General features: G+C 36.7%; 1 protein-coding gene across 1 annotated transcript; it reads left to right on the top strand.

The window, feature by feature from the left end:
• The first annotated feature begins 512 nt into the window (after window positions 1-512).
• On the top strand, window positions 513-6,411 carry TNFRSF17 (TNF receptor superfamily member 17). The gene is made up of 4 exons (XM_089502143.1): window positions 513-630; window positions 2,255-2,398; window positions 3,976-4,116; window positions 6,140-6,411. The coding sequence occupies exons 1-4, from the start codon at window positions 513-515 to the stop codon at window positions 6,409-6,411; spliced, it is 675 nt and encodes a 224-aa protein (XP_089358269.1).
• Window positions 6,412-13,815: the final 7,404 nt, after the last annotated feature.

The following is a 13,815-nucleotide window of genomic DNA, read 5'->3' as shown; positions in this document are numbered from 1 at the left end:
GCTGGTATCACTAGAAGGCAAGAAGTGCCACTGAGACCCTTCCTTCCTATAAATGTGCAGAAGATGATGTGGTCATAGCAGGTAACATGACGTATCCTTAAATAAGTAAGTATGCGTGTGTCTGCTATGTGTAGGTATGAAAATACATGTTATATACAGTGTAAGAAGTGTATGGTTTAGGTTAATACTCACACAATTAGACAAGTATCTTAATATGAGCAATGAGTCTAAATAAAGGTATGTATTCCAACTTGCAATCCTTATGTTAAGTTGTTGAGTGTATCCCCCACAGATAAGGATACCAATTCACTTGACCTCACATCTCAGTGTTTCAGTATCATGTTTCACACTAATAAATGTAAAATCCATAGAGGCACCTGCTCTGAGAACTAGTAGCGAGAAAACCTTAGTTTGGCTGAAGAACACCCTCCCCTCTGAATCATTTGCATGGCAAAAGCTTGAAGTGCACTCAGAACACATGCTTTGTATCTTTATCGTGGCTAAGATACCAAATGGCTAACAACTGCTTTCAAAACCATTATTATGACATCTTGATACAATCCTGTAAGCCCTGTGTCCTCAGGTGTAGAGCCTCACCTCCACCTCCATGTCAGAGCTACTGCGCAACCAGTAAGTGAAATATTTTACCGACCCTTCTTGGCATATGCACTACAATCTATTATAACAAGTGAACATGTGATGCTCTAGCCTTTTAATTGCTAACGTGACAGTTTAAATATTTTTTCCAGATTTTTTGGTAGAGCGTCATAGAGGACCCATGGCAAAAGCTAACAGAACATTTAGGGTTCTCCATTGGGAAACAGAAACTCTTAGGCTGCTATACAATTCTATGGTGTGCTTAACAGTGATTAAATATGTATTAACATGTAGTGTGTGTATATATATATATATTATATATATGTATATGTACTGTAATATAGAGTAATACCTTTTTATTGGATTAACATTCCATTTTGAGTCAGAAGCAACACTAACTACAAAACATCGGGCTGCAGTATAGGGGTTAAAGAGAAGATGGAGACTAATAAGGTTCAGGTCACAGCAGGTTAAAGAGTTTAGCCAGCGTGAGAAGAATTTGGAGGGAGTGAGGGTAATAATGGCATTGTCAAAAAAAAGATTGTAAGCTCCTTTGAGCCGGGCCCTCCTCACCCTTTGTTCTGTAAGTCAAATTGTTATGTTATATACAGGTACTACTTGTTATGTCCTGTCTACCCATTGTACAGCACTGGAGAATATGATGGCGCTATATAAAACAACACATAATAATAATAATTTAAAAAACTCAGACATTTATGTTTAGATAAATAAGTGAGGCGTGATAAATGAGGAGTTCTGGTAATGCGACATGAATCCTATATATATATATATATATATATATATATATATATATATGTTTAATCCGGTGTCCTCCGTGCTGAAATGTTTAATCATTTTTATTTCAAATACCGGTCAAGTCTTGCTTCTGATGGGATAAAGGAAGGTTAATACTCTTAAAAGCTCGTCCTTAAAATTTAATGTTTGTCCAATAAAAAGGTATTACGGTATTCTGATTGTTTCCTTACAATTTACACTACTGGACTGACACGGCTATCCCAAGCAATATACATAGCTTGGGACAGCCGTGTTAGTCCAGTAGTAGTGTGTGTATATGCGTGTGTGTGTGGATTAATTGGTTTGTACTCCACGATTGCCAAAAAGTGACGGAGTCATCATAACAAAAAACGGGTCAGTCCCTGATGATGGCTCGGCTTTTCCCACCTTTGTGCTACCATTGCGCTGTGCAAAATCTCTTGTTTTTATACTTTTCGAGTCCGCTGGAATTATATAGAATTTCTACGCAACATATAAAAGCCTGGTTTGCGGGATACTTTCCTACGTTATTATATAATAAAGTAGTTTCATTGATTTCAATTTATGAAGGGACCCCCGAGGTCCTGAAACCTTATGTGACTCTACACCTATTTTTGATGTTGGCCAACAAAATATGTGCCTGCTTTTCAGAATAATATATTTCCTAGTGCTTCTTGTAGTATTGTGATAACGCCATTATTGTCACTCCGTTTGGGAAGTACGTTTATTTGTTTCTGTTTTTGATGAGTTGGAGAAATGTGAACTAAATCATGATGTCAATCACCAGCGTAAATCACACTTCACTATACTGGTGGTAGCTAAAAAAATTAAATAATTTTGTATGTTGGTATGTAATTATCACTATTATCTTTCGTGTAAATAGCTCTAACATACTCCACAGCTCCATACAATGATGTTGCAATGACAGTGACTAACACTGAACACAAACTGAAACAAGAAGAGCTGAGTAGCCGGCTTGTGCGTCCTTACAATCTAGAGGGATTAGTGATCACACATGTTACACAAGGTAATACGGAATGTCATCATTGCTAGGTACCAATGGACTTTGGAGATGCTAGAATAAATACGTGGCATTTCCTTAAGGGTTTTGGTGTCCCAGACCGGAGAAATGTGTTAATTGTGTATGCATGCACACACTACACTAGCTTCTACGCTAACATGTTGCCCCGCTTAGAATTCTCAGTCTCGGAGGTATTGCCGTAGTATCTGTGCCACGATATAGATAGTTCATATTTGGCTTATTGTTTGTTTCTTTAGGCAAGCCACAAATATCAATATCATTTTTAGTTTCCATTAAAGTGTTAAGACTACTGCTAGAGAACAGAGACCACATGTCTCTATCGCTAAACTTCCCTTCCTGTTTTGTGAATAAAATAGTATACCTAAGGGGTACAATATCTAGCATTTGACATAAAGCTCACTAACAAAGGGTTAAGAACTACTCTATATTAGGCTACACATTACCTGTTATTAACTTTAACACTAAAGCAATATTGATTTGTTAATTAAATCTTCCTTAATATTATTTTTAAGCTTTTTTTTCCATAAGTATATGCTAGATTGACTCCTACTAAAATATATATATATATATATATATATACATTTTCACTTAGTAAGTATTCTAAATAAATGCTTGCCTTCTAGATACATTTTTTTTATATGAGCATCGATCAGGAATATTTCATAGGCATTTAATATTAAAAAGCAGTTCGGGGTTCCATAGATCTGGGTTCAAAGCTTTTTGTACTTGGTGTCCCAGGTGCTGTAGGACTTGATGAATGCAAATGAGCACATACAGTATAGGCTGCGGGAAAAGACATTAATGTCCTACAACTGCAGCCCTGACAATGTTATCTCTAAATGGAACTGGCTTGAAGACCTTGAATGACCTTGCTGGAAGTCAGCCGTATAGACATCTTTTGGCTACAAGAATGTGTTTTTTTTTCCGAAGACCGAGTGTCTGGTCGGAAGTGATACCTGTTGTTGGGCCAACATACAAAAAAGAGGTAGAGTCACGTAAGCTTTCGAGACTGCAAACTAATCTTTTTCAGAAATAAAAATGTCTTTATCTAAAAAACCTCTGATTTCCTAAAAACAGCGTATGTGAATCTACATGTTTTTCTTTGATGACCAATAACAGGCGTCAGTTTCAACTGTCTTCTCATGGACTAATACAGCTAAATCCGTTTTCCTTATGAGGACCGGTACCACAAATATCTGAAAACAATGAAAGACAATTTACAAAAAATTATTAAAGAAATTGACTTAATTTTTATTAAAATTAAAGCATGTTTTCTTCTTCTAAAGTGTTTGTACAGGACTGCCTTCCAGTGAAGTGTATGTTTATTGACTGGGAAATAGGAAAAATTAGACTATGTACCACTATATGGACAAAAGTATTGGGACATGAATTTGTATTTAGCCTGTGATGTCATCAAAGTCCCTGTTGATGTAATGGTCAGGTGTCCCGATACTTTTGTCCATATAGTGTATATTGGCCCGCCACACCTTCAAGCAAAAATATAATAAAATTCTAGCATGAAATGTTGGTATTGAGACATTGTAACTATTTTGCATTCACAGATAGTGATGATCCAGAAAAGAGCACTTCCTGGGTTATTTGGTTCCTTCTGGCTTTTTTTTTGGTCTTACTACCGACCCTTTTCTTGTTAACTATTGTGCTTCGGAACAAACTGAAGAAAACAAATGAGAATAAATATGGAGGTAATATGGAACAATGGCATATAATACGCCGTGTCTTGTTTTTTTTTATGCGTTTGTAATATGCTAACCAATTTCAATTATTGTAAAGGAAAAAAATGTGATATAAACAAGAGTTTGCAGACATTTATGAATTTAGATGTTTTTAGTGCTAAAATCTTCAGTGGCTCTTCCCTTATACTCCTATTACATTATATATCTACAAGCCTGTGTATATTACAGTGCTGGTGAATGAATGGGAGAAAAGATTATACTAACTTTATAGTAAAGTAACATTTGAGCTGGAACTCTACATCCCTCAAAATGTGGTAGCAATAATCAGTATATTTTTTATTAAAAACACCATAATTTAAGACCACGACTATGCGATATACAAAGAATATCAACTGTGATCTAACTTACACTTACAGTCCGATCACCTTAGACAGTTTTGCTCCATTATGTTGGGAGAAAAACTTTTTTGTACGGTAGACGGATTGAATTAATTGAACACATATGATAGCTGTGTGGTCCCTTTATATTTTAGTTGTGTCCACCTTCCAAATGCATGGGGAATTTCTGCAGAATCCCCCATGTACATCTGCTCCGTCCCTCGCCCGCTCAGCTCTTATTACCAGTCAGCTCCAGGACCGGTTCGGTGAACACTCCATGCGGAGATCTATTCAGACCGCATGCGTATGCACAGAAAACACAGCCACTGATTCAATATACTTTAATATGCGCTCTTCTTTAGCGGGGCTGTCAGGGACAGTAAATTACCTCTTAAATATTGCGTCTAGTGTATGATGAAATATCTAACGAGATATTCAACATTATGATGAAATGGTTATAGCATTAATTATAGGGTTCTTGTCTTTACTGAAAGAAGCACTGTTTTATGAAGGTGGCAAATCCACTCTAAATTATGTCACATATGCATAAAGGTAGCATAACCCATACCTACCAACACCCTGGGTGTTCTCGAGGACACCCACGAGTGCATGTTGCCGAGCATGAGGTCTACGCATGTTAGTTTGAGTTATTATAGCACACTTTCTCCATATAAACACCGTTTCTTGAGTATGTGATCTGGCCATTATGTATTCATGGACAGTCTGGGACTGTTGGCAGGTATGGTGGGCCAGATATTCCCTTTTAACCCGAGAAACTGGGAAATGCTTTCTGCAAGAGTTGTCGCTTCCATGCATGATGCGTCTTTGGAAGCTTCTCTGTTCAGAGTGAGATCTGGCCATCCTATGAAGAATGTTTCAATCGCTTGTATAGTAAATACGGGCAAAGCCTCACATTCACGTAAGAAGGCAAAGCAGCTGAAAGTATCTGAGCGGTCCTCATATTGAAAGCTTTGGGATTTTCTAATATAATACATTTGTCGGTGTTTGCATAACTATTGTCCCATTAATGAAACTCTGATAAAAAAGAAACCAGAAAAAAAAGCCACGGCCCCCCTCATGCAGAAAGAGTAACAATATGTAAATTTATGAAGCCTCATTAAAAGCAGACTAATTTTATGAAATTGGTTAAACTGCTAAGTACATTATTATAATATTTTTCAGGCTTCATAAAGCAGGCGCTTTGAATATCCTCAGCAATGGGCAATGATGCAACTTTCTATTCCCCGCAATATAAATAACGATCACTTTTCATTTTTACTACTGTGGCGAAGCAGGACTACTGGGTGGCCTTTGACCTGGCCTCCTGGTAGGGATTGGCCTATGGTGACCCAGCCCTTTGATCTTGCTTTCAGATGGGGGGTCTGCTGGACCCAGTTCTCCAGCCTGGCTTTTTAGGTGGGGGGCTCGCAGGGCCCATATGGTGACTGCTGGACATCCCTCCAGTCTGGCCCTTTGACCATGGAGGTTGGGGAGTGCTGGGCTGGTTTGTATAAATACGGAACGATTCTTGAGAGTATTGTGTACCATTGTTACTGGCTGCCAACACTATTTTTAAACCTATTTAGAAATGTATTTTAGAGATAAACGCCCATGTTTTTGTTTTTTATGAGTAAACCTCTAAAATGTGTTTTCAGGATGTTTTGGAAAAACGAATGACAAAGATAAAAACGAGCTCGGAACGAAGATTAAAGATGCTGTTTTAGAGTCGGCTCCAGCGAATGAAATCAGAAAAGCAATGTGGCAAAATGAAGAAGTGGAAATCCATGTTTGTGACAATGCTTTATCTGACTACCTGTTTCCTTTACCAGCTATAGAGGAAGGAGCCGCTATTCTCGTCACCACAAAAACATCTGCTTGTTGTAACGCGGGGCCAGGTGTCAGGGCTGATGCTTTTGTGGAAATATAACTAGCATTATTTCATGGTGTAGATGGAGTAAATTACTATTTCACAAAGAAGCAGCCTGCGATACTGCGCGTTCGGGGGAAGAAAGGGCTCCGCGGTTAGTAACACCCTTGATTGCGACACTTGAGCAAAGATTGATGCAATCCATTTGTCTTCCATGCGAACACGGATGCGGTGTCTTCTCTTCTAGCGCATAAAGCATCAAAGATAAGACTGTAAGATCTGACCGCGGGGCAGGTAATGTCTGTGACATGTAACAATAAAGATGCTTTTAGTACATAAAAATTATTGGTTGAACGAATGATTTTATTACCCGAGTACCTTTACATAGCTATGTCCATTTTTCAGTTACGCAGATGAACACTTTTGTTTCCTGATTGTCCATTTAAATGTGCGAGAACTGTATCATTCAATATGAGTTATCAATTTTGAGCATCATTATGAAAATGGTTCTAGATTAAAAATTGCATAAAAGTACTAAAAAAAACAAATCATTTTTGAATGAGTGAATGATGACTATACATAAAAACACAAACAATGGCTTAGAGCCCCCATCTATGTCACATTCCTGTAAGCTCAAATTCAATAAATCTGCCGGGGGTAGATATTGGGGAAAGTATGCAAGTATAGCCTACTGAACAATCGTCTTGTCAAGGACTGAATGAATGTTACCGTTCATAGGACAGAGGATAAAGAGAACATGACGTCTTGTGGGGCACAGAAGAGTAACAAAGGAATAAGAATTTTCTCTGTCCCAATAACCTCATAAATGACAAAATCTATCAATAATAAGGGTGCCTATAGCTCCAAAACAATAGAAGTAACAATAGCATACTGGTATCACAAAAAGCCCTGTTTTGGTTTCCATTTATGAAACACATGTTGGTTTGGTGCCAGGGTGAAAACTTAATGCCTGCCAGGTTTCACAAAGCACACAATGCGTTTTTGCATATTGTCTCGCTTCGTTTAGCGCTTGGTCGTTATTTCACATACTATTCCAGCAAACTCATGACTCACGTGTGATAAGAACTGTAGCATACAAAGCCCCTAGACCTAAGAATATACCATGTTAAATGATACATAACTGTGATTTCAAATCAATATTTATATTTTTTTTATACAGAAAAATGTTGAGATGGACCTCATTTTAAAATGTATTCCTGGAGAAATATAAGTCACTATGCACAAGTGAGCCAGTAGGTCCGTGTCTAGACTCACCTTTACACCCGGGATGCATGTGAGCTAAAACTTTGGCAGGATATTAAGTCAGTCCCTGTTCTAGGCTGAGTTGGAGTCAAACTTCTTTGTACACATGCAAGCTTAACAGTGAGTCCAGACATGGACCTTTATGCTCAATTGGCTGCTGTAGCTTGGGATATATGTTTGGAGTTGTTGGTTCTCTCATTCAGAGGACCTTTGCCTTGCATTTAATGTCTAGACTAGTACAACATTAGACTGATATGCCAGTTTTCCCCCCTCTATACTGGTAACCATGAGCAAAAGCTTAAGATGTTGAGTGTTGTAGGGCATGTTATTGAGATTCTCTTCACTTGGCCTCCTATCTTGTGCTGTACGTGTGAGTGGTAAAATGAAGTCTGTCTCGTGTATTTTATTATAGTTTATTATTACTGAAAGCATTCCTAATGCTAATTAAAATTTTATTGATTGAAGCACATTTACTAGGGAAAAGGAGTTCAATTTGAGCGCTCCGATTCATGTAAAGCACTCAGCAAATTCTGTGTTAGTCCAGTAGCTAGTTCACCATAGTCCCGCTTTTGGTAGTAAGTACCAAGTAGCTTTGGTAGTAACTCAGCTCTAGTGTCATGCTTACATTTGTCTTGTGAAGAATTAGTTGATTATGTTCCAAAGTGTCAAAAATAAGGCCATGATGGAAACCAGATCCCCATTCTTCTTTTGGAACTGCACCCCCTTCATGGTTATATATTGTATGCTCTTCCTCTCCATCGCCAAAGCTAGAAATGGGAGGATCACAAGGTACTCAGTTTTCTTCTGGGGCCACATTCCCCAATAAGATAAGCGACCCCTTCCTTACCTTCTTGGCAAAAGAATGGAGGGACAGAACTTCTTGGCCCCTCCCAAAGAGGAGAACCACCAAATTCTTCAAGGGTAAGTGGGAGCCAAAACGTTAACCCACCTCCCTCTCCATAAAGTCTTCAGGGACTCAGCTTTAATTCTGCTGTGCAGAGAAATAATTCAGGTGCCACATGTGCACAAAGTACAGTTTGTACAAAACCAGTCCAATCACCCAAGCACCACAGTGACCCAACCTGAAGGCTTATATACCCCGGTAGGAACTGCTGGTGTTTTCTAAATAGCTCCCAAGTGTCATTCTTTAAGGAGTAGTGGCGTCACAAAATACATGAATAGACACATGCCATATCATATAGATGTATAAAAGAAATACACAAACACGTTGTTTTAGAAGTCAAGGAACATTATTATTTGATGCGGTGAATTAAATGGCTAGAATTAAACTACCTTTTCTGGAAAGTGGAAACTAGTTTTGAAACTCGTGCTTTCTGAAGATACATGTAGGCTGCTTTCACAAGTATTTATTCTTACCCCACCTCTGCTCAGTGCACCGTGGGGAGATGGCATGACTGCCACCCCCATGTTTTGGAAGCACAAGAGAGTGAGTTTAGAGAAAGTACAGGTATTTTGCAATCATGACATCATGTTCTAAAAACACAGACTGTCCTTTTTTCCGTGGGAATAGTTTTTTTTTTTTTCTGCACAAAATACTATATGGCAAACTTTCTCCCGTGAGATCTTCCTTGTATTGCAGAACTATAACATTATGAATTTGAAAAAACAGCACTTTTCATATCTTTTCTTTTAGTGGATCTAGGAGAACAAGATTCTTCTTGACAAAAAAATAACAAAAATGGTTTTATGCTTCAGATACCAGTCATCATAGGTCTGATGCGCCAAATAGAAGTTATGCTAAAAGCTGTGATAGAGCCCGTTTATTAAACTCCTCTCACATTATTACATTGAAACAGTGGCTCAAGATGAGAAAGTCAGTAATTAGCAATGGGACAGTTATGTCCATGTAATACACATCTCAGCCATTCTTCTTATGTACAACGGACGGAAGCTTTAGTGAAATCAATGATTAGTTGAAAGGAATTAAAGGGTTGCGAGTAGTTGCCACCAGCTGAGGGTGCTGGACCTAGCAGAGGATGGGAACTAGTCAGCTCAGAGCGAGAAAGCTAGTTCTCATACTGCAAATGGACCTTTTACCCACTAGTGGTCGGATCCTGAATAGAGATGGGAACCCACTGGCTCATGGTGAGGGAGATTCCATCAACCTGTAACCCTGGTCCTTTCAGAGGAGGAGAGCTAGATGGCTCACATTGAATGGTTCTATACTGTAGACAGACCTTAAAAAATCCAGGTTAATCTAGAAGGGGTAGTGTATGCATAACCAGTATCTCTATCAAGCAGTTGGACTCCTAATATATAAAAGTGGGCTTTAACTACACAACACAGTGGTGAAGACTAGACTTGGACTGGGAGTACACTGCGGAAAGTTCCAGTTTGTTTAATACTCTGTAGGTATTCAATCCACTTTCCACATAAATTATTTTAATGCTAATTAACCCCTTAATGATATTTCCCAAACCAAAATGTAACAGCATGATATAAATGAACACGCCAGCCATTTCTGCATTCTTATTGCTATTCACTAATTTACACACTCGCATTCCCCTCACATGCAATGCGCTAAAAGCACCGATATAAATATAATCGATAATTTTATCGCCAGAATACGTATAAATCCTCTATTAGTCTCTACGTTTGTTTGGGGTTATATACTTACTTTGAATATATTAGTATTACACGGATTGTCCATATTTGTGTAGCACACACCTTTATTCCACTTTTTCTGCAGTCACGCTTTCCTGCAACCATACATGCATTCTGTGAGGTCACGCGGTGCTTTCTTATCATTTCTCTATAAATTACTGATAAAGAGCTTACAAAAATAGATTATAAAACTGTAGTGGAAAAGTAGAAATACGCTTATTATGAGCCGTTTTAAGGTTAATAAACATCTATATATTTTTGTTTAAACTCATTTAAACTTTTTTTTTCCTATATTGATAATAGATCCTAAGGCCGATCATATGTTGAATTCTTCGTTGTGATCCATTTATCTTTCCCATGGAATTGACACCCCAAGCATTTTACTATTTGTAAAAAAAAAAAAAAAAAGGAACATAAAAAAAAAATCCCAAATGTTATTTTCAGTGTACAAAATATTTACACTATTTAAAAAAAGACATCACATCAAGAACAGAACTCTTGGGCAATAAGTGATGATTGCCCAATCCAGGAGGATGCAGAGTTGTAAGATGTAGAAGTTTAAGCTTTTAACGCTACTTGTGGTTGAGATGCAGCCAGTGCCAAGGATTAGGGAGGGGGGAGAGCTTTACGCACAGAGAGTGTATAAGAAACAGGAGGAGAGATGGTTGTGAGAAGGCAGTGAGTGACAGTCAAAGCCAGTGATGGGGAGTGTATTGGGGGACGTACTAAACAGCATATTGGGGAATATGGGATGATGGGATGATTGGCTGCAATGTTCAGCACTATCAATAGGTGTCAGTATACTTTTTACACTCATGGTAAATCAAAGTATGTTCTTTTTGGTAGTTCTTGATACTTAGTTGCAACGAATACATTGCAAAAAGAAGCTGCAAATGTTTAACTATTTACTTGCTGAAATATATGCAGTTTTATAACGGAATCATGGTAAATTCTATAGAAATAATAGAAACATTTTAAGTAATCAACATATTGATATAATATGGTACATGTATGTGCAAACACCATATTTTACCTGTTTTGATTGGCACAATATGGGAATATATATTATTATTATTTTTACATGGGGATTATGGGTGGAATATTATAGTTACACATGCTAAGGAACATATTTGACCCTTTTCTGATAAGAATATGGCTATAAATATTTTTTTACATGGGGATTATGGGTGGAATATTATAGTTACACATGCTAAAGAACACATTTGACCTGTTTTTGATAAGAATATGGCTATAAATATTTTTTACATGGGGATTATGGGTGGAATATTATAGTTACACATGTCAAGGAACACATTTGACCCATTTCTGATAAGAATATGGGTATAATTCTTTTTTTACATGGGGATTATGGGTGGAATATTATAGTTACACATGCTAAGGAACATATTTGACCCATTTCTGATAAGAATATGGGTATAATTATTTTTTTACATGGGTATTATGGGTGGAATATTATAGTTACACATGCTAAGGAACATATTTGACCCATTTCTGATAAGAATATGGGAGTATTATTTTTTTTATATGGGGATTATGGGTGGAATATTATAGTTTCACATGCCAAGGAACACATTTGACCCATTTCTGATAAGAATATGGGAATATTATTATTTTTACATGGGGATTATGGGTTGAATATCATGGTTACAGATGCCAAGGAACAAATTTGACCTGTTTCGGATAAGAATATGGGTATACTCATTTTTTTACATGGGGATTATGGGTGGAATATTATAGTTACACATGCTAAGGAACATATTTGACCCATTTCTGATAAGAATATGGGAATATTATTATTTTTACATGGGGATTATGGGTTGAATATCATGGTTACAGATGCCAAGGAACAAATTTGACCTTTTTCTGAAAGGAATATGGGAGTATTATTATTTTTATATGGGGATTATGGGTGGAATATTATAGTTACACATGCTAAGGAACATATTTGACCCATTTCTGATAAGAATATGGGAATATTATTATTTTTACATGGGGATTATGGGTTGAATATCATGGTTACAGATGCCAAGGAACAAATTTGACCTTTTTCTGAAAGGAATATGGGAGTATTATTATTTTTATATGGGGATTATGGGTGGAATATTATAGTTTCACATGCCAAGGAACACATTTGACCCATTTCTGATAAGAATATGGGTGTACTCATTTTTTTACATGGGGATAATGGGTGGAATATTATAGTTACACATGCTAAGGAACACATTTGACCTGTTTCTGATAAGAATGTGGCTATAAATATTTTTTTACATGGGGATTATGGGTGGAATATCATGGTTACAAATGCCAAAGAACACATTTGACCTGCTTCTGATAAGAATATGGGAATTTTATTATTTTTACATGGGGATTGTGGGTGGAATATTATAGTTACACATCCTAAGGAACACATTTGACCTGTTTCTGATAAGAATATGGCTATAAATATTTTTTATATATGGGGATTATGGATGGAATAGTATGGTTACACATGTTTAGTACCTTATTTAACAAGTTTCTGTTAAGAATATGGCTATAATTATTTTCTACATGGGGCTTTTGTGCGCAATATCAAGGTTACACATGCCATGGAACATAATTGACCTGTTTCTGATAAGAATATGGGTAAAATCATTTTTCTACATTGGGATTATGGGTGGAATATTATGGTTACACATGGCTAGTGATGTATTTCACTTGTTTCTGGTAAGAAAATGGGTATGATTAATTTTTTTCATAGATATTATGGATACTATGATATGATTGCATGTGCCATGTAACATATTTGATCTATTTCTGTTAAGAAAATGGTTATAAATGTTTTTCTACATGGGGATTATGGGTGAAATGTCATGGTTACACACCCTTAGTAACATATTCGACCCATTTCTGATAAGAATGTTGGTATATTTTTTCTACATAGGGATTATGGGAGGAATAGAATGATCAAAGGGACACATTTGACCTGTTTCTGATAGGAATATAGTTATAGATATATAATATATATAATATGTTACTTAGCATGTGTAACTATAATATTCCACCCATAATCCCCATGTAAAAAATATTATACCCATATTCTTATCAGAAATGGGTCAAATGTGTTAGTTAGCATGTGTAACCATGATATTCCACCCATAATCCCCATGTAAAAATAATAATACTCCCATATTCCTATCAGAAAAAGGTCAAATTTGTTCCTTGGCATCTGTAACCATGATATTCCACCCATAATCCCCATGTAAAAAAAAATATTTATAGCCATATTCTTTTAGAAAAAGGTCAAATGTGTTATTTAGCATGTGTAACTATAATATTCCTCCCATAATCCCCATGTAAAAAAATGAGTACACCCATATTCTTATCAGAAATAGATCAAATGTGTTCCTTAGCATGTGTAACTATAATATTCCACCCACAATCCACCAAATGTATCGGTTTGTCTTAGTCTGTCAATTCTTGTCTTGTCATATCCCTTGAATTTATGTATTGTATTAAGCGCTGCGTAAACTGTTGGCGCTATATAAATAAAAGATAATAATAATAATAATAATAATG

This window comes from Sceloporus occidentalis, unplaced genomic scaffold (genome assembly GCF_023333645.1).
Source record: "Sceloporus occidentalis isolate IW3139 unplaced genomic scaffold, rSceOcc1.0.p SCAF_195, whole genome shotgun sequence".
In the NCBI taxonomy this organism is placed as follows: Eukaryota; Metazoa; Chordata; class Lepidosauria; order Squamata; family Phrynosomatidae; genus Sceloporus; species Sceloporus occidentalis.
The sequence above is the reverse complement of the archived record's forward strand: the minus strand, read 5'-3'. Positions and strand labels throughout refer to the sequence as shown.